The following is a 22,267-nucleotide window of genomic DNA, read 5'->3' as shown; positions in this document are numbered from 1 at the left end:
GGGGCCAAACTGTTTCTGAATTTTGGGGGGTTTATTCTTCGTGATGCATATATAGTATTTTCCAAAGTACGCCCAGTAGGGCTGGGGACATCACGCTTTGTTTTCGTAGTGAATATTTTTGTAGTGAAATTTATATGATTATATTTCGCGCAAAGTGAAATAAATAAAGATCAGTCTCATGTCAGTTCAAATCAGGTTTTTGTTGCCAAATCAGTGTTGGTGCCAAAGATACAAAAAACGTTTGGTTTTCAGAGTTTCGTAAATTTCAAATGTGGCTGAGGGAGTATGACTGTAGAGCCTGTCCATGATGTATGTGCTGTTGTGATTATCTCTACAAATGCCCGAACAGACTTCCCATGACAGAGTCTTCTGCCCTGGGCCTTGCCAGGATGTGCGGACCTCCCACCTCTCCAGAGAAAGGGCTGTTAACCTTTCGAGAATCTGGATGAAAACTATGGGTCCTTCTCCCTAGAAAGTTCACAAAACGCAAATAAATACACACAAAAATGCAAAGGATTCCCTGGGGTTTGCAGATGTGGGTCTTAGATGAAGAATCCCTGCTCTATAGCTGGGAAGAAGGGCAATTGAAGATTCTAGATCTTCACTGGGGGTCCCAGGCACAGCTGGTCATGGCAGGCTGGGGATGGGAGGCAGGTACTGGGTAAATGTGACACTACATGTGCTCCAGTTAGAGTAGGCTCTTAATTATTTTCCAGCTACTGACTGGGCAGTTCTGATGGTCACAGCGGGAAAAGAGTTCCAGCTATTTCTACATAGGGAATATTTATAAGCCTAGGATTGCCTGCCTGGGAATAATCACCGCCTGGGCAGGGGGTGGGGAGTGAGGAGGTCTAGGGTGTTGCAAAGCTAATCCCAATTTGGATAGTTAGGAGCTGATGGAGTACTTTTAAAATCCACAAGAAAATGACATTATTAACAGCCTTTTGAACCATCCTTGTTTCTAAAGAGCATCTTTGCCAATATGCCTCACCGGACGCGAAGACCATCTTCCTGGGCTGCTGAGACAGATATTTACATTTCATTGGTGACTGAAACCTTGATTCTTCAGCTGAGATGAAAGGCAAGAGGCCAGTGAGTTCCAAGTACTGTGGTATTCTGTAACAAGTCCACCTGTTAACTAAAAACGGAACTAACCTCACTAGGGGGTTCCAGGAGGGTAAGCCGTGCAAGAGGGCTAGGCTTTATGTTTTAAGCCTAGCTTTCTGTTATTTTGTAATTATCCTTAATTTCTCTATTTCCCATTCCTTCTATAAAAATTCACTTATAATGTTTATAATTTACAATCTGGAAAAACAATAAAACTGAATATGGACCACTTCAGATAGTAGTGCATTAAATAATAATGTCATTATAACCAGAAATTTGGTCTTGGTTGGGAAATTTTGCTTCTTACCTTTAGGTTGGGAGATTTTAGAAACATTATACTTTTTCTTCTCCTTTTTTTCTTTTACTACAGGCTTCTCTAAATAATTCTTTTTAGCCGCGGTTTCTGAACATTCAGAGAGAAAGTCTTCTGAATAATCGTAGTGAGAACTTGAACTTCTGCAGGAACACTGAGATCTGTTGTAATCAACACTCTTGTCGGAATCGTTGCTGTTCCTGGGAAAACCTGGGCTGCTGCTCTGGCATTTTGCAGACCTCCTGCCGTTTTCTAAGGCCACACTGGGGAAATGTCCATCTAGATTTGTTTCTGTTAGACCAGCCAATGACATAGTAAACAACCTAATAGAAGAAAAGTATTTTTAGACTTATAGCTATTGACATTGAAATGAACCTGTGCTTTAATATATTTAACTATAAATGAATAATTAGGAATACAAAACAACACATTATTTTGAAGTATTTTCTGGAAAAATTTTCAGTTTGGTTTTTATATTTTTTTCTACCTAAAATGTAAGACTCCTGAGACTGGACTTTGGGGAGATTATATTCACAGGAAATATAAAGTTCACATCAGGTAACAACAATGACAACAATTTAAAAGTTAGTGAATTACAGTCTCATTCTCTAAGTCTGGCTGTTTTTTTTTTTTTTTTTTAATTGAAGTATAGTTGACTTACAATGTTGTGTTAGTTTCAGGTGTATAGCAAAGTGATTCAGTCATACATACATATATATATATATACATGCTAGAACAAAAAAAGAATGCTTTAAGTTCCCAAACCAGTTCTATTCCCGAATCTTTCTGTAAGAACCACTTTGAGTTTCCTTAGACTCAGTCTGAACTGTGTTTGGCTTTGGGAAAGGGTGACCAGGCATTGTCTGGAAGATACCAAGGCCTCTCCACTGGTTATCAAGAGGCAGAAGTAGCACCGCACTGTTGTCTACCAGATGCTGAGGGTCACCTAACTGCAGACATTCATTCAGCTGGGAAAACAACCAGGTGATTCCTCCACGTGTAGTCAGTCACTTTTCCTTCCCTAGAGAGTGATAAAGAAGGGAGTTATCATGCACCTTTCTGAGGCTGTCTTTGGAACGCACACAGCGTGGGGGGCAGCTTCTGAGGGCCTCTGCTGACCCCCACTTGCTGGTATAATCCCGTCCCCTCGAGTGAGACTCAGGTGTTGCTTCCAAGGTAAGGTAACTAAAGGATTCTGACTTCCTTCTTAATCACTCTCGCTTTTTCTCTCATTTGCTCACATTGATGGAAGCCAATTGCTGTGTTGTAAGCTGACCCACAGAGAAGCACACATGGCAGGAAACTGAGGCCTCAGGCCCACAGCCAGGGAGGACCTGAGGCCTGCCGTCGAGCGGGCTATGGAAGCGGAATCCTACCACCAACCATTCGGGTGAGGTTGGAACTTCCCCCCAAGTCTGGAGGTAACTGCAGCCCCAGCTGACATGCTGAAGTAGCCTTGCGAGACATCCTGAGCCAATGGACCCAGCTGTGCCCGGATTCCTGACCCACCGGATAAAAAACATTCGTTGTTGTTTTTCCAGCCAGTAGATGTTCATTTGAGAACGGGAGACAGACTTATAAAACTGCAAACTTCCGTGTGAATCGACCCCAGGAGGTTATGAAACCAACAGTGATCTTGCAGAAAAATGGAAGAACGGGATTTTATGCTAAACAACTTAGTTTATTTAGGTTAATAGATGCTTTCTAGAAAGTGTATTTACTTAATTTTGAAAAAATCTATATAATGCCATATTTTCTCTATCTCTAATCCATTAATTTTAATCAAATCATGATCTTATCAAAGTAGTTTTTTGGAGTGGTGGCCGACCACACTGTTGTTTTAAGCTGTTAAGTTTTGGGGTGATTTGTTACACAGGTGTAGGTCACTCATACACTCAGATGTATCTTCCCAGGGTGGTTCAGTTTCCAAAAGAGTTACTTGGGCTTAACACAAATTATACCCACCAGAGAGAGAAAACATTTTTATTTTTTAAAATTTTTTATTTATTTGGCTGCGTCAGGTCTTAGTTGCGGCTCACAGGCTTAGTTGCCCCGAGGCATGTGGGATCTTAGTTCCCAGGCCAGGGATCGAACCTGCGTCCCATGCATTGAAAGGTGGATTCTTAACCACTGGCCCACCAGGGAAGTCCCCCAAGAGAGAACATTTTTAGAATTCTGGAAGTCCCAGGACCCAGAACTGTTCTAAAATTTCTACCTATATAACTGGAATATGGGTTTGTTTGGGTTCACCTGTGAGAATTCCATTCTAATTCATGAAACTGAATCTGAGAGTCATCAGCAAGGTAAAAGCAAGTTTGATTTTTGGCTATTCCTAGTCAGCATGTACCTTGAAAGCATATATCAAGCAGTTCTCTGGAATATTCAGTCTGTTAAATGGTAGTTTTCTCATTGATCTGTTAAAAATTGATAGAGGACTAGTATCAGGCCTATAACTACCTTTAAGTTGATTAAATTGTTTTAGAGTATATTTGTATTAATACAAGTAGGCTACACCACATTGTTATCAATAAAAAAATGTAAGCAGGCTCCACATATATGGATTTCTGATTATGTAGTGTATTATTTAAAAATCTAGGCTTTAAGCCAACCATCTAATGTTCTTTTTAATTAATTGATTAATTAATTAATTTAAAATGTTCAGTCAAAAGTCATTTATTTAGTGTCTGCCAAGCACTGGGGTTAGGAAAAAGGCAAACTCTGCCTTCAAGGATTTGAAAATAAAGTTAGTAATTATGTAATTAATGCTCACTATATAGTGAGCATACCAGTTTTTGATATCAAATTTATGATAGTGTACAGTTCAGATTTTTGGCACCATTTATATTTTAAACAATTAGTGTTTACAGTATAACGGTGCCCATTTTATTGCACTTGAAGCATGATTTCACTATATTGCTATTATTATAGGGTTTATAGTAGTTTCTTTGCTGTTGTGTATGACTCAGGAATACAACCCACAATTAAAAACCTAATGGAAAAATGTGACCCTGTTGATGATATGTTTTTTCTGGAATGCACCATGGTGAAAAGGGGTGGCTGCTTATAAATACAATAAGTTTGTATATCACATTCATTTAATTATAGAATGAGAAATGAGAATGTTCAAGATCGAGATATACATCTGAATAATTCTGAATACTACAGTGTTGTGTAGTTGCCTTCAATTCTGCTTTTACAACAAGGCGGACCAAAAACTAAACACATGCAAAAATGTTTTAAAATGAATTAATGCGTACCTGCCGTTCTTTACCAAATGTTCCTAAGATGTATGAAAAATCAACTTTATGTCCTAAGCGGATGGTTCTTCACACTGTAATATTTATGAAGTTTCCAGGGTAGTGTTTTCTGACATTCTTTGGTCTCTTTTTAAGAAAATAATGTATTTCAGGGACGTCCCTGGTGGCTCAGTGGGTTAAGAATCCGCCTGCCAATGCAGGGGACACGGGTTCAAGCCCTCGTCTGGGAAGATCCCACATGCCTTGGAGCAACAAAGCCCAGTGTGCCACAACTACTGAGCCTGCGAGCCACAACTACCGAAGCCCACGTGCCTAGAGCCCGTGCTCCGCAACAAGAGAAGCCACCGCAATGAGAAGCCCGCGCACCGCAACGAAGAGTAGCCCCTGCTCGCCGCAACTAGAGAAAGCCCGCGTGCAGCAACGAAGACCCAATGCAGCCAAAATTAAATAAACAGATAAATAAATAAATTTATATTAAAAAAAAGAGAATAATACATTTCAAAAAACTTAGAATGATATTACAAAAGGGAAATGTTAAGAGCTCATCAGTAAACATTTATATAATAGGAAGTTAAAAGTTTTGAACCAGTATTAATTTATATATATTCATTTGCATGTGGATTGCTTTATACTTCACACACTATAAGGCTTTCTCTCTATCAAAGTGAATCAGTTATTGGCAGTTGATTGGGAAATTCTTGGTTGTAGTTATCAAACAGTCCTGCTGAAATAAGATTTGAAGGGGCCACAGCAGAGCAGTGCGTCTTAAAATTTGGGGCACAAAACAAAAGATCGTGTGGCCCACCTGCCTGTTCTTTCTTTCTAGTAAAAATTTGACCATGAATAACGAAAGTTTTTGGATTATGTGTTACTTGCCTGAAAGCAACAGGTACTACTACTGGTGGGCACTGGATCTTATCTTAGAAAAACTGATATTGATAGACTTTAGTATTATGTACTGAAATGTATCCTTCTGACTCAACAATCTGTCTCACAAATTGTCAGATTCTTGGCTTTTATTACAACCAGAAAATCCTAATTCTTAAAGGTAAATATTTTGTAGTGAAGTTATAATTAATTCATAGGGACCATTTAGTTTTCAAATGGTTACGGCTATGTTTCCCAACCCAAATTATTGTGTGGGTAGGTAACTGTACTCTTAACTGTATTCTCAGTCCTGCTTCGTGGGAAATGGTAGTTTGACTTACAAGTTTTCCCTCTTTTCTCACCCATTCTCAACACTTCCTATTCTCTTTCCCACTTTATATTTCCTCTTAGAACATATCACTAGTCTAATTTCATACATATTTTACTTATTCATCTGATTTGTTGCCTGACTTCTCAATTAAATTTTATGCTTCATAATGGCAGTATTTTTGACTGTTTTGTCTACTGCTGTATCCCCTGTGCCTAGAGGAGTTCCTGGGAAATAATGTGTTCAATAAAGACTGACTAAATAAATGAATGTTCAGGGTGCCTCTATGCTTCTTAAGTCCTTTCTCCATATCCATTACTCTGGAAAAACTTCTCACTAGTGCTGACCCAACTCAAAATGCCCTAAATGAATGCTTTCCCAATATGATAAAGAAATATTAATACATATCTCAAACTAAAAGCTAATCTCATGCTTAACAGTGAAACATTAATTTACATTGCTGTAAGGATTTAGATAAAGATGCCAACGATCACTTCTGCTAATTAATATTGCTCTGGAGGTACTAGCCAATGAAATTAGACATGAGAAAGAAATAACACATATAAATATTGGAAAAGAAAAGGCAAATCATTTATTATGTGCAGGTAACATGATTTTAAACTTATAAAACCCCATACAACAGTATAAAATAAAGGGAATTCAATAAAACTATTGGCTATTAAATGGATATAAAAATCAATATTTTCTATATGTTAACTGAAATGACTTGGAAAATAGATGAAAAGATCCCACTTACTACATATCAGCTAAAAATTTAAAACATCTGATACAGGTTTAATACAAATAATATGAAAAAAACTTTTAAACTACTGAAAGAAACAAAAGAAGATTTATGGAAGTGGAAAGACATATAGTGTTCTTATATAAGAAGGACCAAGGTGATAAAGATGTAAATTCTCCCTAATTTAATGTACATAATCACAGTATTCCTAGTAAAAATGTCGAGTAATTTTTTTTGGAAATTTGACAAGATCATACTAAATTCATATAATTATGAATATGAAAAATACATGAGAACAAAAGGATTTTAAAAAAATGATGAGAAGGGACTACCTCTATCAGATATTGTGATATAAAGCTATAGTCATTAAAAGAGCCTGATAATAGTGCTTGAATAGACAGAGCAATATAATGTAGTAAAGAGTTCAGAAACAGAAACAAATACATATGGAAACCTAGTATAAGATAAAGGTGGAGAAAAGCAGACTTTCAAGAAATGATGGTGTGGGGCAACAGGCTAGACATCTGTCTGGAAATCAGAACAAAGGTGAATTCTTATTACATTTCTTACACTTAAATATTAGATGAATTAAAAATGTAAATGTTAAAAACAAATCTTAAAAGAAAACATGGAGTGTGGTAAGAAATAAAGCTCACAAACCACAAAGGAAACAATTAGTAAAAATGGCTGCATAAAATTTCTAAAAAGTTTTTTTATTCAGGTATAGTTGATTTACAATATTATATGTTTCATGTGTACAACATAGTGATTCTCACAATTTTTAAAGGTTATACTCCATTTATAGTTATTATAAATTTTTGGCTATATTCCCTGTGCTGTACAATATAGCCTTGTAGGTTATTTATTTTATACATGATAATTTGTACTTACCACCTACCCCTCTCTTGTCCCTTCTCCACTCCCTCTCCTCACTCATAACCACTAGTTTGTTCTCTATATCTGTGAGTCTGTTTCTTTTTTGTTACATTTACTAGTTTATTTTATTTTTTAGATTCCACATATAAGTGATACCATACAATATTTGTCTTTCTCTGTCTAATTTTACTTAGCATAAAAACCTCCAAGTCCATCCATGTTGTTGCAAATGGCAATATTTCATTCTTTTTTATGACTAAGTAGTATTCCATGTATATATATATGTATGTGTGTGTGTGTGTGTGTGTATACACACACATATATACCACATCTTCTTTATCCATTCATTTGGTAATGGACACTTAAGTTGCATCCAAATCTTGGCTATTGTACATAATGCTGCTATGAACATTGTGGTGCATATATGTTTTTGCATATTGATGTTTTCATTCTCTTCAGATATATACCCAGGAGTAGAATTGCTGGGTCATGTGGTATTTCTATTTTTTGTTTTTTGAGGAAATTCCATACTGTTTTCCACAGTGGCTGCACCAACCTGCATTTTTATCAGCCATGCACAAGGGCTCCCTTTCCTCCACATCCTCCCCAACATTTGTTATTTATGGTCTTTTTGATCATAGGCATTCTAACAGGCATGAGGTGATATCTCATTGTGGTTTCGATTTGCATTTCTCAGATGATTAATGATGTTGAGCATCTTTCATGTGCCTTTTGGCCATTTGTATATTTCCTTTGAAGAAATGTCTATTCAGATCTTTTGCCCATTTTTTAATGGGGTTGTTTGTTTTTCTGACATTGAGTTGTATGAGCCGTTTATATATTTTGGATATTAACCCCTTATAGGTTATATCGTTTGCATATATTTTCTCCCAGTCCGTAGGTTGTCTTCTTGTTTTGTCAGTGGCTTCCCTGGCTGTGCATAAGCTTTTAAGTTTAATTAGGTCCCGCTTGTTTATTCTTGTTTTTGTTTCCTTTGCCTTAGGAGAGAGATCAAAAAAAATATTGCTACAATTTATGTCAGAGTGTCCCACCTGGACTTCCTTGGTGGTCCAGTAGTTAAGACTCTGCACTTCCTACAGGGGGGGCATAGATTTGATCCCTGATCCAGGAACTAAGATCTCACATGCTGCATGGTGCAGCCAAAAAAAGAAAAGCATCCCACCTATGTTTTCTTCTAGGAGTTTTATGGTTTCCAGTCTTGCATTTAGGTCTTTAATCCATTTTGAGTTTATTTTTATTATTTTTTTTAAAAAGATTTATTTGTTATTTATTTATTTATTTATTTGGCTGTGTTGGGTCTTAGTTGTGGCACATGGGATCTTCGTCGAGGCATGCAGGATCTTTCGTTGCAGCATACAGGCTTCTCTCTAGGTGTGGCATGCAGGTTTTCTCTTCTCTAGTTGTGACGCGCAGGCTCCAGAGCACGTGGGCTCTGTAGTTTGTGGCACACAGTTTCTCTAGTTGAGTTGTGTGGGCTCAGTAGTTGTGGTGTCTGGGCTTAGTTGCCCCGTGGCATGTGGGATCTTAGTTCCCTAACCAGGGATCGAACCCACGTCTCCTGCATTGGAAGGCAGATTCTTTACCACTGGACCACCAGGGAAGTCCCTTGAGTTTATTTATTTTAAAAATTTTATTTATTTTTTTATACAGCAGGTTCTTATTACTTATCTGTTTTATACATATTAGTGTACCCTTGAGTTCATTCTTGTATATGGTGTTAGAATATGCTCTAATTTCATTCTTTTACATGGAGCAGTCCAGTTTTCCCAGCACTACTTATTGAAGAGGCTGTCTTTTCTCCATGGTATGTTCTTGCCTCCTTTGTCTTAGATTAGTTGACCATAAGTGCATGGTTTTATTTCTGGGCTCTCTATTCTGTTCCATTGATCTATGTGGCTGTTTTTGTGCCAGTACCATACTGTTTTGATTAATGTAGCTTTGTAGTATAGTCTGAAGTCAGGGCGTGTGATATCACCAGCTCTGTTCTTTCTCAAGATTGTTTTGGGTATTTGTGGTCTTTTGTGCCTCCATACAAATTTTAAAATTATTTGTTCTAGTTCTGTGAAAAGTGTCCTTTGTATTTTGCTCGGGATTGCATTGAATCTGTAGATTGCCTTTGGTAGGATGGTTATTTTGACAATATTAATTCTTCCAATCCATGAACACAGTATATCTTTCCATCTGTTTGTGTCATCTTCAGTATATTTAATTGGTGTCTTATAGTTTTCCAAGTACAGGTCTTCTACCTCCTTAGGTAGGTTTATTCCTAGGTATTTTATTCTTTTTAATGTGATGGTAAATGGGACTGTTTCCTTAATTTCTCTTTCTGATAGCTTGTTGTTAGTGTATAGAAATGCAACAGATTTCTGTATATTAATTTTGTATCCTTCAACTTTATTGATCGATGAGTTCCAGGAGTTTTTTGGTGGTGTCTTTAGGATTTTCTATGTATAGTATCATGTCATCTGCAAACAGTGAGAGTTTTACTGCTTCCTTTCCAATTTGGATTCCTTTTATTTCTTTTTCTTGTCCGATTGCTGTGGTTAGGACTTCCAACACTATGTTGAATAAAAGTGGTGAGAGTGGGCATCCTTGTCTGGCTCCTGATCTTAGGGGAAACGCTTTCTGCTTTTCATCATTGAGTATGATGTTAGCTGTGGACTATATATATATATATAGCATTTATTATGTCATATATAGCATTTATTATGTTGGGTCTCTATACTCACTCTCTGGAGGGTTTTTTTTTTTTTTTTGTGATCATAAATGGATGTTAGCTTTCGTCAAAAGCTTTTTCTGCATCTACTGAGATGGTCATATGGTATTTATTCTTCAATTTGTTAATGTGATGTATCACATTGATTGATTTACAGATATTAAATCATCCTTTCATCCCTGGGATAAATCCTGCTTGATAATGGTGTATGACCCTTTTAATGTATTGTTGGATTTGGTTTGTTAATATTTTGTTGAGCATTTTTGCATCTATGTTCATCAGTGATATTGGCCTATAATTTTTTTTTTTTTGGTGATATCTTTGTCTGGTTTTGGTATCAGGGTGATGCTGGCCTTGTTAAATGAGTTCAGAAACATTCCTTCCTCTGCAATTTTTTGGAATAGTTTGAGAAGGATAGGTGTTAACTCTTCTCTAATGTTTGGCAGAATTCACCTGTGAAGCCATCTGGTCCTGGACTTTAGTTTGTTGAAAGTTTTAAAAAAATTATTATTTCTGATTCAATTTCATTACTAATGAAATTGTAATTGGTCTGTTCATATTTTCTATTTCTTCCTGGTTCAGTCTTGGGAAACTGTACATTTCTAGGAATTTGTCCATTCCTTCTAGGTTGTACATTTTATTGGGATATAGTTGGTCGTAGTAATCTTTTATGATCCTTTGTTTTTCTGTGGTGTCGGTTGTAACTTCTTTTTCATTTCTGATTTTATTGATTCAGGCCCTCTTTTTTTTTTTTTTTTTTTTGATGAGTCTGGCTAAAGTTTTATCAATTTTGTGTATCTTTTCAGAGAACCAGCTCTTAGTTTCATTGATCTTTTCTATTTTTTTTTAGTCTCTATTTATTTCTGCTCTGATCTTAATGATTTCTTTCCTTCTACTAACTTTGGGTCTTGTTTGTTCTTCTTTCTCTAGTTCCTTTAGATGTAAGGTTAGGTTGTTTATATGAGATTTTCTTGTTTCCTGAGGTAAGCTTGTACTGCTATACGCTTCCCTCTTAGAACTGCTTTTGCTGCATCCCATGGAATTTGGATCCTTGTGTTCTTGCTTTCATTTGTCTCCAGGTATTTTTTTTATATCTGATTTGATTTCTTCAGTGATCCATTGGTTGTTTAGTAGCATATTATTTAGCCTCCATGTGTTTGTTTTTTTGCCATCTTTTTTTTCCCTTGCAGTTGATTTCTAGTCTCATAGCATTGCAGTCAGAAAAGATGCTTGATATATTTCAATATTCTTAAATTTACTGAGACTTGTTTTGTAGCCTAGTACGTAATCTGTCCTGAAGAATGTCCCATGTGCACGTGAAAAGAATGTGTATTCTGCTGCTTTTGGATGGAAAAAGCACCCCCCCAAAAATATCTATCTATCTATCTATCTATATATATATATGTGTTCTAATATGTCATTTAAAGCCAGAATTTCCTTATTGATTTTCTGTCTGGATGATCTGTCCATCAATGTAAGTGGAGTGTTAAAGTCCCCTATTATTATTGTGTTGCTGTCAATTTCTCCCTTTATTTCTGTTATGTATTTAAGTGCTCCTATTTTGGATGCATATATAAAAATTTAAAACTTCTCTGTAACAAAAAAAATCATAAAGTTAAAAGGCACTTCAGAAACTGAGAAAACTATTTTCAACACATATGACAAAGAGCTAATTCCTTAACTTACAAAGAACTCTTACGATACTCCATAAGTAAAATGGGCAAAGGGTATGAACACATTACAGAACAAGCACATTACAGCAACATAGACAACCAAAAATATATATAAAATGTTTTTCAAACTTGCTCTTAATTAATGAAATGCCAATTAAACGAATTAGATTCCAGTTTCACCTATCAGAATAGCAAAAATTAAAAAATTGGATGAAACATTGTTATTTTACCTATGATTAATAGTAATGCTGATACTGCATAGTTGTTTAAAAAATAAAAGACTGAAATATATCTCTGTATGTGTGGATATGCAAAGATCTCCAAGTCATGTTCCTAATCATTGTGTACATGTTGCTCATCACCTGCCATAAAGAAAGGAGTTAAAATGCTAGTTTTAAGATTTAAGACATATTTGGTACTGTGTTAGGCTGAATACTGCCCCCTGCCCCGAAGGATGTCCACATCTTAATCCCTAGAAACTGTGAATCCCCAGGACCTGTGAACAGAATGTGATAACTGCATAGAGCAAAAGGAACTTTGCAGATGACCACTTGAAGGATATTGATTGAGGTGGGGAGATTATCCTGAATTATCCTGGTTTATCCATGTGGGCCTGATACAATTACAAAAACCTTTATAAGAGGTACACAGGGGGAGTCAGTCAGAAGATAGCAGTGTGATGAGGGAGGACGAGTCAGAGACAGATGTTTTCCTGCTGGCTTTGAGGATGGAGGAAGGGGGTCACAGGCCAAATACTGGCTTTTCTAGAAGCTGTTAAGAGGCAAGGGAATGGATTCTCCCCTGGAGTCCCTGGAAGGAACCAACCCTGCTGATATCTTAATTTTTAGCCTTATGAGACTCACTTCAGACTTCTGACCTCCAGAACTATAAGAGAATAAATCTGTGTTGTTTTAAGCCAGAGTTTGTGGTATTTGTTAGAGCAGCAACAGGAGACTAATAGAAGTTATCATGAAAAACATCATAAATCAAAATGAGACTAAAAGCAGGCTATTAAAATGTAAATGAAACATACTGTTATAAACTTCAAGAAGTCAACGAAGAGGATGACTTCACGTGCTTTGGTGAAATAACTTAACGCTCTCAACACCGTCTTGCTATACCTTGTCTGGACTACACCTAGGAAAAAGGTCACCAACTGCGGGGAGCTGGTGGGATTGTTTTGGAAAAACTAGCTGGAGAAACGAGCAAACTCTCTCATCAAGCACTCAGGGTGGGGATTTTAAAAAGCAAGAAGGCTGGTCCTTGCACAGGGGCATCGGTGGAGGCATGCCCGGAGGCTGAGAGGGCTGGGTGGGGAGGAGAAATGTGGCAGGGATGGGTGACAAAAGGTGACAGGTAGCTGCACGATCAGGAAATTACACAGAGCAAACAAGATAATTGAGGAAATAAATAAATGTATTTAGAATCATAGAAGACAAGTTTATTTCTGCCTGAAAGGGTTTTACTTACATAGAAAGGGGGAAGTCTAGAAATAACTCTGAGGTGTTCGATTAGAATAGGGAATATTGGGCCTATATATATATATATATATATATATACACACATATTTTATATATATATATATATATGTATATATACACGAGGATAGTTAGTTACCAATCTATGTGCATATATGCGCATGCGTGCGTGTGTGTGTGTGTGTGCGTGTGTGGGGTTAATTTTCCTAACTCTGCTGAAGGCCTAGAAGCAATGACACCCCGGTAACCATGAGCACACTGAGTATCATTCTCCACTAAATACCATCCTCTGCTAAAGGGAATCAGGGTTCCTCAGAGAAATGGATGATTCCAGGCTTGGGGCAGGCAAAGTACAAGATAAGGCTGGTATGTGAAAAAGGACACAGAAGCCAACTTGAAGTTTTCACTGATCAAACCTAGGACAATTTGAGCATCAAAATAAATAAGGATGAAATAAGATGACAACCTATTAAATAAGATAGGAATCCATGAGTCCATACTAACACAAATGAATAAATAAATAGAGAAAGGAAGAGAAAGCTCTTCCTTATGGTAGAATGACAGCTAATAAATGTACAAGGAATGGCTGAAGGGGACGATGATTGTTTGATGGCTATCAGAGAGGTAGTTGAAACAGGCAGGACTTGTCAGTGGATGCTAAAGGCCAGTGAACATAAGTCTGATAAGGAACAGGATCTGGCATGATACTAATCAAATACAAAGGGAAAGAGGGTGGCTTTGTGGAGAAACCTGGCAGACACCTTGACCATCACCAGGTCAGCAAGGCCTGCACCACCAGTGGGACAGGTGGACCTCATGTGCCTCCCGGAAACTGAGAGGAGCACAGGGTCATTCCTGTGGTCTCCCTGCCAGGATCGGGCCTGAGTCAGGTCAGGGGGAGACACTGACCAGACCCAGGTTGAGGGTCTTCCTACAGAGCAAAAGGCCTGAACTCTTTGACTTAAAGTTCAGCAGAATGTTAATGACCAGAAAAGCTCTTCCCTTAGCTTATAAAAATAGTTATAAAAATAGGCAAGATGATCACATACCTCAAGGCTTTCAAGAACACGATTTCTAACATTGTGTCCACTTTAAAGATGATGTGTCCCAATTTTTGGCTTCAGAAATGTGGTTGCTCTAATATTGAGGAAAGGAAGTTTAAGAATGAACACTGGGGGACTTCCCTGGTGGCACAGTGGTTAAGAATCCGCCTGCCAATGCAGGGGACACAGGTTCGATCCCTGGTCTGGGAAGATCCCACGTGCCGTGGAGCAGCTAAGCCCGTGCGCCATAACTACTGAGCCCGTGCTCTAGAGCCCATGAGCCACAACTACTGAAGCCCATGTGCCATAAGTACTGAAGCCCGCGTGCCTAGAGCCCATGCTCCGCAACAAGAGAAGCCACCGCAATGAGAAGCCCACGCACCGCAACGAAGAGTAGCCCCCGCTCGCCGCAACTAGGGAAAGCCCACGCGCAGCAACGAAGACTCAATGCAGCCGGAAAAAAAAAAAGAATGAACACTGGAATTAAGAAGAGAGGAAGTATGCTACAGAAGGAAAAAGGCTTGTGTGGCAAGACGTCTGAGTTATAATTCCAGCTCTGCCAGTACTAGCTAGCTGCCTGGCCTCAATGGTTTAATGTACGAAATTTGCTGTTTTCAATGACGTTTAAGGTTTAGTCCGGCACGAAAGTCCATCAATTAAATATACCTATATACATCAGAAATCTCAGGCTTTATTGGACAACATGGAATTGTGCCATTCAAGGTTTGGATGGTTATAGACAAGTTATGTAGGTTTTGGTTATTTAACTATTTTATATATTTAATTGATTTTTGACAAAGAGCTCAAATTCATCACCAGACTCAGCTTCCCAAGGCAGCGCCTTCAGGGTTAGAAGCTGTGCCTCTCTACTCCCACCAGGTGGCGGCAAATGCAGCTACTGCATGGGCTACAGGAAGAGTCCACGCTCTAGGGCTACATTCACAGACGCGTAAACTTTTAGCTCCCCCTCCCGGCCACTGCCACATTTCTTTTTAATTTACAGTGTTGGCCTGATTCTTTTTTACTAGAATTTTCACTCTGTCTATTTTAATAAAATTGTACGAAAATATCCCACATTTGATGTTACACATTCGAATGTCCATTTCATTCATTCTTTCAACACACATTTGAGTGCTTACCACGTGCCAGGAGCTGTGTGAGGTGTGGAGGGTATAATGAACACAGAAACGTGTCTGTTTTCGTGGAGCTAATATGTCGGTAATAAAATAATCACAACAGTGACTGTTCTAAGTGTTTTAAAGGAAAGAGCTACAACTCTGTGAGGATATATGGCAAAGAAGCCTGATCTAGACAGTGACCTGGGAGTTTCCCTAGAGCGGTGCATTCTAAGTTGAGATATGCAGGGTCAGCGGGAATTGACTGGGCAAAGAGGAATGGAGGGTGGGAAGGAAGAACAGCGCAGAGAGAGAAGGCAGTGCCAGGGCTGGCGGGTAGAGGAGGCCCCTGTGGCTGGGCCCCGTGACAAGGGCCAGCGGTTCCAGATGGGGCTGCAGAGGTCAGTGGGGTGAACAGCTGCAGGGTCACTGGAAGGCATGTTTATAGTCTGGATCTTTCATCCAAGAGGATCAGCCAGCTAGCAGTAAGCAAAAGAGAGAGAGGCTGGGGAAGGGATGATCTGCGCTGCCTTCCGAAGAGGTGACTCTGGCTGCGGGGTGGGAGAACAGAAGAGGGCAGAGTCAGACAGCAGCGGTTGCAGGAGGCGGGACGAAGGAAGGCGGGAGCTTGGACCAAGGTGCCCGTGACGATGTGAAAGATGCACAGGGGACAACGTCACCAGGGCTTGGTGACCCACTGGATGCTGGGGTGAGGGAAAAGGTCAAGGAGGAATCCTGGTTTCCGGTGGAAGGGGTCCCAGTGGGTGGGGCGGTGGGAGACTGCCAGGTCTCGTGCGTGTTGAGTTGCAGGGGTCTGAGAGGTATTAAGAGGCACTGCCGTCCAGTAGCTGGACCTATGGGAGCCGGAGGAGCAGAGGGCTGGGCGTGGCTGAGGGTGCAGAAGCCCAGGGAAGACGGTGCTTCGCGAGTGGGAGGGGAGAAGCAGCGTCAAACTTATGTGCTGCTGAGAGACTGAACAAGACGTGGCCGGGAACGTCTTATTAGTGGTTTTGGTGCAGAGATGAGAGTGGAGGGCAGACTGGAGCGGGTTGAGGAATGAGAGGGAATGGATACACTGAATATGGCAATTCTTTACCAAAGTTTGCCTGTCAAGGGGGATGAGAAATTGAGCAATAACTGGAAAATGAAAGGGAACTGAGGTCAAGGGAGTTCGTTTCTGTTTCTTTTGTGATGGGAGGTCTTGAGCATGTTTAAAATCCGAGGGAAAGCGCCAGTCAAGATGGAAGAGGTGATGACACAGGCGAGAGAACGGACAGCGGAGAGTGACAGCAAGTGGGAGGGGGTGAGATCCAAAGCACAGGGGGGTTGCAGTTGTGGCAGCTGAAGACAGAGGAGATTCCCCTAAGGTGGCTTTAAGAGCCTCTACGAAGTGACAGCACAAGGGGAGGCTGGAGAGCGGAACATCCTATAGACCCTCTGCAAGTTGCAGCTGCCCTACTGTTATACTTTGGTCTGTCAGGGTTTCACTAGATGGAAAAAGAGACAACGGAGGCTGGGGGTTTGCAACTGGCAAGGGGACAGGTGTCTGGGGCCATTAGCTCCCTGAGGGCAGGGACCTGTCATATCAATCACTGCCTCAGTCTGTGCCTGACTGGAGTATCAGCGCCCAGGTACTTACTATCAAAGTGATCAGCGTAGGAATGCTCACTTGTCTTCATTTCAATTTGCCTCTTTTGGTGCTTCTCTAAAAAACCAAAAAAGAAAATACAGAACAGACAGAGCGTAAATTCCTACGTGACTTCTTTTCTCACTTGGAAGAATTCTTTCATTCTTCCGTAAAGTCAGTTTTAAAGTTCTTGCCATAGTTCTATCCAGAGACACTGTCATATACCTCAGAAAGCTAAAGGGCATCTTTCAATTTTTAGCTTAATCGTAAGGTGCTTACGTAGCTTCGTCTAGTTTGTTTAAAAGTCGCAAAAATACATACTAAAAATGTTGTACTTTTATCTATGGAAACTATAAAATTCATATCCTTCAAAAAAAAACTTACATGAAATAACACAGAAAAAGAAAACAGCATAAGGCTGTCTATACTCAAGGCAGGGAGACCAATTAGGAGGCTACTGAAATAATCCAGGCCTGGACCAGGGTGCTGACAGTGGGCGTTGGATACGTTCCGAAGGATGTGTTGAGAGACTGAATGTGGGGAGGGAGAAAAACAGGAGTCAAGGAGGACACTAATGCCCAGACAACTTGGGAGAATGGCTTCCAGTAACTGGGGTGGGTAAAGGCACGGCAGGAGCAGGTTTGCGGGAATGTTCTGGACTTGCTGTGCTGGAGATGCCTTAGACATCTAAGCAGAGATATGGGCAGGCAGACATGCGTCTGAAGTTCAGAGGAGGGTCAGGACTGGAGATACACATGTGGGGGTTCACTCGCATTTAGATGGGTTTTGAGCCTATGAGACTGGATAAATTCACCTAGGAAGTGAGGGTAGATTAAGAAAAAAGGTCATGTGTGGCAGTGAAAAACTGGCCTGAAAACTTACCCGCTGGCACACGTGTGGCAAGGAAATGTTAAAGCACCACCGGGAAATTGTGGACAGAGGGCTCCAAGGCTGAGTTGAGCGGGTGAGGGACAAAAACACAGAAGACACTGCAAAGGATTCAGATTTCCCAGGGATGGGGATTAGGGAAATGTCAGCGCTAAGGTTAGAAGGAAAAAACAAAGCAAAAGCAAGCAGGCAGATGCAAAATTTAAGGTATCAGATTCAGATATAAAAGAAAATTGTCGGCGAAGGCCTGCAAGTTGGCGAAGAAGTGAAATCGGCCCCAGCGTGGCGGGGCTGGAAGAAGGCGGGGCTGGAAGGCGGGGCTGGAAGGCGGGGCTGGAAGGCGGGGCAAGGTGACTGGGGCCGGGCCCCGCCCTCGGGCCATACCCGGGCCAGCTCGGGGCCAGCTCGGGGCCGCCCCCTGCCCGAATGCCTCCAGCGGCCAGTCCGCGTGCGGGCAGGTCCGCGGGTCCCCGGGCCAGCGTGGGTTTGTGAGTGTGTTGCGTGGGCGCAGTTACAGTGTCTGAACTGGGAAGAAGGACGCCGAGGGCCGCTCTTCACCAGGCCGCGCTTTGCAGGAGGAAGCGGCCTGACGGCCCGCCTACGTTACCAACTACATAGCCAGGCAGCGAGGCCCGAGCTGGGCCGGGGCCAGGACTGAGGGACCGGGCGACACCGGAAGGCTCGGAAAGTTTAGCAGGAGGCTCGGCTGGGGCAGGGCGGAGACCTCCGGCTGCGGGGCGCGGCGGCAGCGGGTCTGTTACCTGCTCCGCGCGGCTGCCGCTGCAGCGCCAACCCCGCGGCCTCCTGGCTCTGACGCGTCGCCCTGGAAACCGGCGCGCGGGGCTTTCTGGGACTGGCCGGCCAGGAGGGGAGGAACCAGAGGCGGGGCCGGGAGGCCTGCGTGCACGCGCACGTAGGACCGCGTCTCTGGCCCAGGCCAGGTGTCCAGGGTCGGGTTGTGAGGCCTGCGTTTCCTGACTCTTCCGTGATGGTGAACTCAGCTGGCTGCATAGACGTTCGCAAACAAGCCTCCAGCCGCCCCTCCTCGGCGCCCGGGATCCCGCCGGCGCCCTGGCCGCGCCCGGGCCGAGCGAGCTGACCCCGCGATTCCTTCCCGCGCCCGGTCGCTCTCGCCCGCGCACCGGGTGTTTTGAAAATGAGTCCGATGCACATGTCCGGTTCCCAGCCTGGGAGGGCCTTGGACTAAGAGCAAAGCGCTTCTGTTAACCTTTATATAAAGATGGATTTCTTGGTGGAAGAAAATCTGATCACAAAGCAATGCATGTTTGGTGTAGAGAAGTTACCATGTACAGGGAAGTACCAAGAAAAGTAAAAATCACCTATAAAAATTATAGGTGATTTTTAGTGATTGCACAGGAGTTTTCAGTGATGCGTAGGCATACTTAACGAACATTAACATTATTTCTTTTTTTCCTCTTCCCTCCTCCTCCTCACCCTCCCATTGTATCAACGCCCTGTTGAATGTCCTTGTAGATGAATCCTAGGGGTCACCCCGACTGTTTTCTTAGGATAAATTCCTACATGTGAAGTTGAAGGATCAAAGGATAGGCCCACTTTGAGGCTTTCTGAAGGTATACAAAAGTTTGCCTTCCAGGCAAATGTCTCCAATCCTTAATCCACATTTGCGGATAATCTTATTTCTTTTAAAAATGTATGTCCATGTAGGGGCTTCCCTGGTGGCGCAGTGGTTAAGAATCTGCCTGCCAATTCAGGGGACACGGGTTTAAGCCCTGGTCGGGGAAGATCCCACATGCCGCGGAGCAACTAAGCCCGTGAGCCACAACTACTGAGCCCATGTGCCATAGCTACTGAAGCCCACACACCTAGAGCCCATGCTCCACAACAAGAGAAGCCACCGCAATGAGAAGCCCATGCACTGCAACAAAGAGTAGCTCCTGCTCGCCACAACTAGAGAAAGCCCGTGTGCAGCAATGAAGACCCAATGCAGCCAAAAATAAATAAATTAAATAAATTTTAAAAATTAAAAAAAATGTATGCCCATGTTATTGTCAAAAAGTGACACCTTACTTTGATTTTTTCACAACTTTGATTACTAGGAAGGATAGGCATTTTTGTTGTACTTTCAGTGACCATTTGTACTTATTTTGTGATTTGCCTTTTGCCCACTTTTTCAGTTGGTGTTCATCTTTGTAAAAATTGATTTTTTAGAACTTTTGACATTCTATAAAACTCGGACTATGGTATATGTTGCAGATATTTCCTTCAGTTTGTCAATTACCTTTAAATTTTGTTTATAGTGTATCTTGTATTTGTGTAGTTCAAATTTATCACATTTCCCTTTATGGTTTTTTCATTTTGTTTTTATGTAATAGGGGGCAGTGGGCATCTCCGAGCAGACCCTGTTTTTTCTTTTTTTAATTTTATTGAAGTATAGTTGATTTACAATGTTGTGTTAATTTCTTCTGTACAGCAAAATGACTCAGTTATATATATATATATATATATATATATATATATATATATATATATATATATACACACACACACACACACACATATATATATTCCTCCTCATATTCTTTTCCATTATGGCTTATCAAAGGATATTGAACATAGTTCCCTGTGCTATACAGTAAGACCTTGTTGTTTATCCATTCTATATATAATAGTTTGCATCCGCTAATCCCAAACTCCCATTCCTTCCTTCCCCTACCCCTCTCCCACTTGGCAACCACAAGTTTGTTCTCTATATCTGTGAGTCTGTTTTTGTTTCCTAGGTATGTTGATTTGTATCTTATTTTAGATTCCACATATAAGTGATAGCATATGGTATTGGTCTTTCTCTTTCTGACTTACTTCACTTAGTATGGTAATCTCTAGGTCCATCCATGTTGCTGCAAATGGCATTATTTCATTCTTTTTTATGGCTGAGTAATATTCCATTTTGTATATGTACCACATCTTCTTTATCCATTCATCTGTCGATGGACACTTAGGTTGCTTCCATGTCTTGGCTATTGTAAACAGTGCTGCTATAAACATAGGGGTGCATATATCTTTTGCCAATTATAGTTTTGTCTGGGTATATGCCCAGGAGTGGGATTCAAGCCGACCCCATTTAATTCTAGCTTTTTAGGGGTTGGTGCGGGGCAAGGCTTTCCTGTCCCATCACCACCTGCTCCTCCCTATCCTGTTAGAGTGCCCACTCTTAATTTTGGTGCATTATGTGTTTCTACAACCTTGGGTGGTGAGTTATTCATATAAGGTGGGTGGGGGTTTTGTTGTGGGTGAGCTGGGCACCATCTCCAAGTGGACATACATTAGACAAGTGTTGCCCTAGACTTGTCATTCATGGAAAGATGGCTGGTTCATTGCTGCTGGTGCTCCCAAGTTTATTATTATGATTATTTTTAATAAATTTATTTATTTATTATTTATTTTTGGCTGTGTTGGGTCTTCGTTGCGCAGGGGCTACTCTTTGTTGCAGTGTGCGGGCTTCTCATAGTGGTGGCTTCTCTTGTTGCAGAGCACGGGCTCTAGGCGCGCGGGCTTCAGTAGTTGTAGTGTGCGGGCTCAGTAGTTGTGGCACATAGGCTTAGTTGCTCCACGGCATGTGGGATCTTCCTGGACCAGGGCTCGAACCTGTGTCCCCTGCATCGGCAGGCAGATTCTTAACCACTGCGCCACCAGGGAAGTCCAAAAGTGGCTGTTTATTATTAAGGGAACATCCCAACCCTGGTTCTCAGGACTGGAGAAACCTGAAAGATGGAGGCTCCTCAGAACGTCCTTTCCCATCTGAACGGTCTCTCCCTCTCTTTTTTGCTAGCTCTTTCCAGTCTATAGCCTTTGTTTCTGCCTTGGAAAGAGGTGCTTCTTTCCTGTCTGTGTGTTATGGAAGGGGGAGAGGCCCTTACTCTACGAAGCTGAAGAACTGCCTTTTAGTAATTATGGTGGTCACCTCCATCACACTACATATTAACATAGGCCTTTATTGCTCTGTATGAGTTTCCTAAGGCTGCTGTAACAAATTACCACAGAGCTGATGGCTTAAGACAGCAGAAATTTATTCTCTCATGGGTCTGGAGACCGAAGTCCAAAATCAAGGTGTCAGCATGGCCGTGTTCCCTCTTAAGTCTCCTGGGGAGGATCCTTCCTGCCTCTTCCATCTCCTGGTGGCTCCTGGTGTTCCTTGGCTTGTGGCCACATCACTCCAATCTCTGCCTCTGTCTTCACA

General features: G+C 41.2%; 1 protein-coding gene across 1 annotated transcript in view; it reads right to left on the bottom strand.

Annotated features, from left to right (window-relative positions):
* Window positions 1-17,241, bottom strand: part of LCA5L (lebercilin LCA5 like) — a 35,199-nt gene extending 17,958 nt beyond the window's left edge. Inside the window, exons 1-2 of the mRNA XM_061192857.1 lie at window positions 17,176-17,241; window positions 1,415-1,743 (exon numbers count right to left, since the gene is read on the bottom strand). Coding sequence (XP_061048840.1) covers window positions 1,415-1,733 — 319 coding nt within the window. The 5' untranslated portion in view covers window positions 1,734-1,743; window positions 17,176-17,241. The remainder of the gene's footprint in view (window positions 1-1,414; window positions 1,744-17,175) is intronic.
* Between the last annotated feature and the right edge of the window lie 5,026 nt (window positions 17,242-22,267).

This window comes from Eubalaena glacialis, chromosome 6 (genome assembly GCF_028564815.1).
Source record: "Eubalaena glacialis isolate mEubGla1 chromosome 6, mEubGla1.1.hap2.+ XY, whole genome shotgun sequence".
Classification (NCBI taxonomy): domain Eukaryota; kingdom Metazoa; phylum Chordata; class Mammalia; order Artiodactyla; family Balaenidae; genus Eubalaena; species Eubalaena glacialis.
Note: the sequence above shows the minus strand (reverse complement) of the source record. Positions and strands in the feature narration are given on the sequence as shown.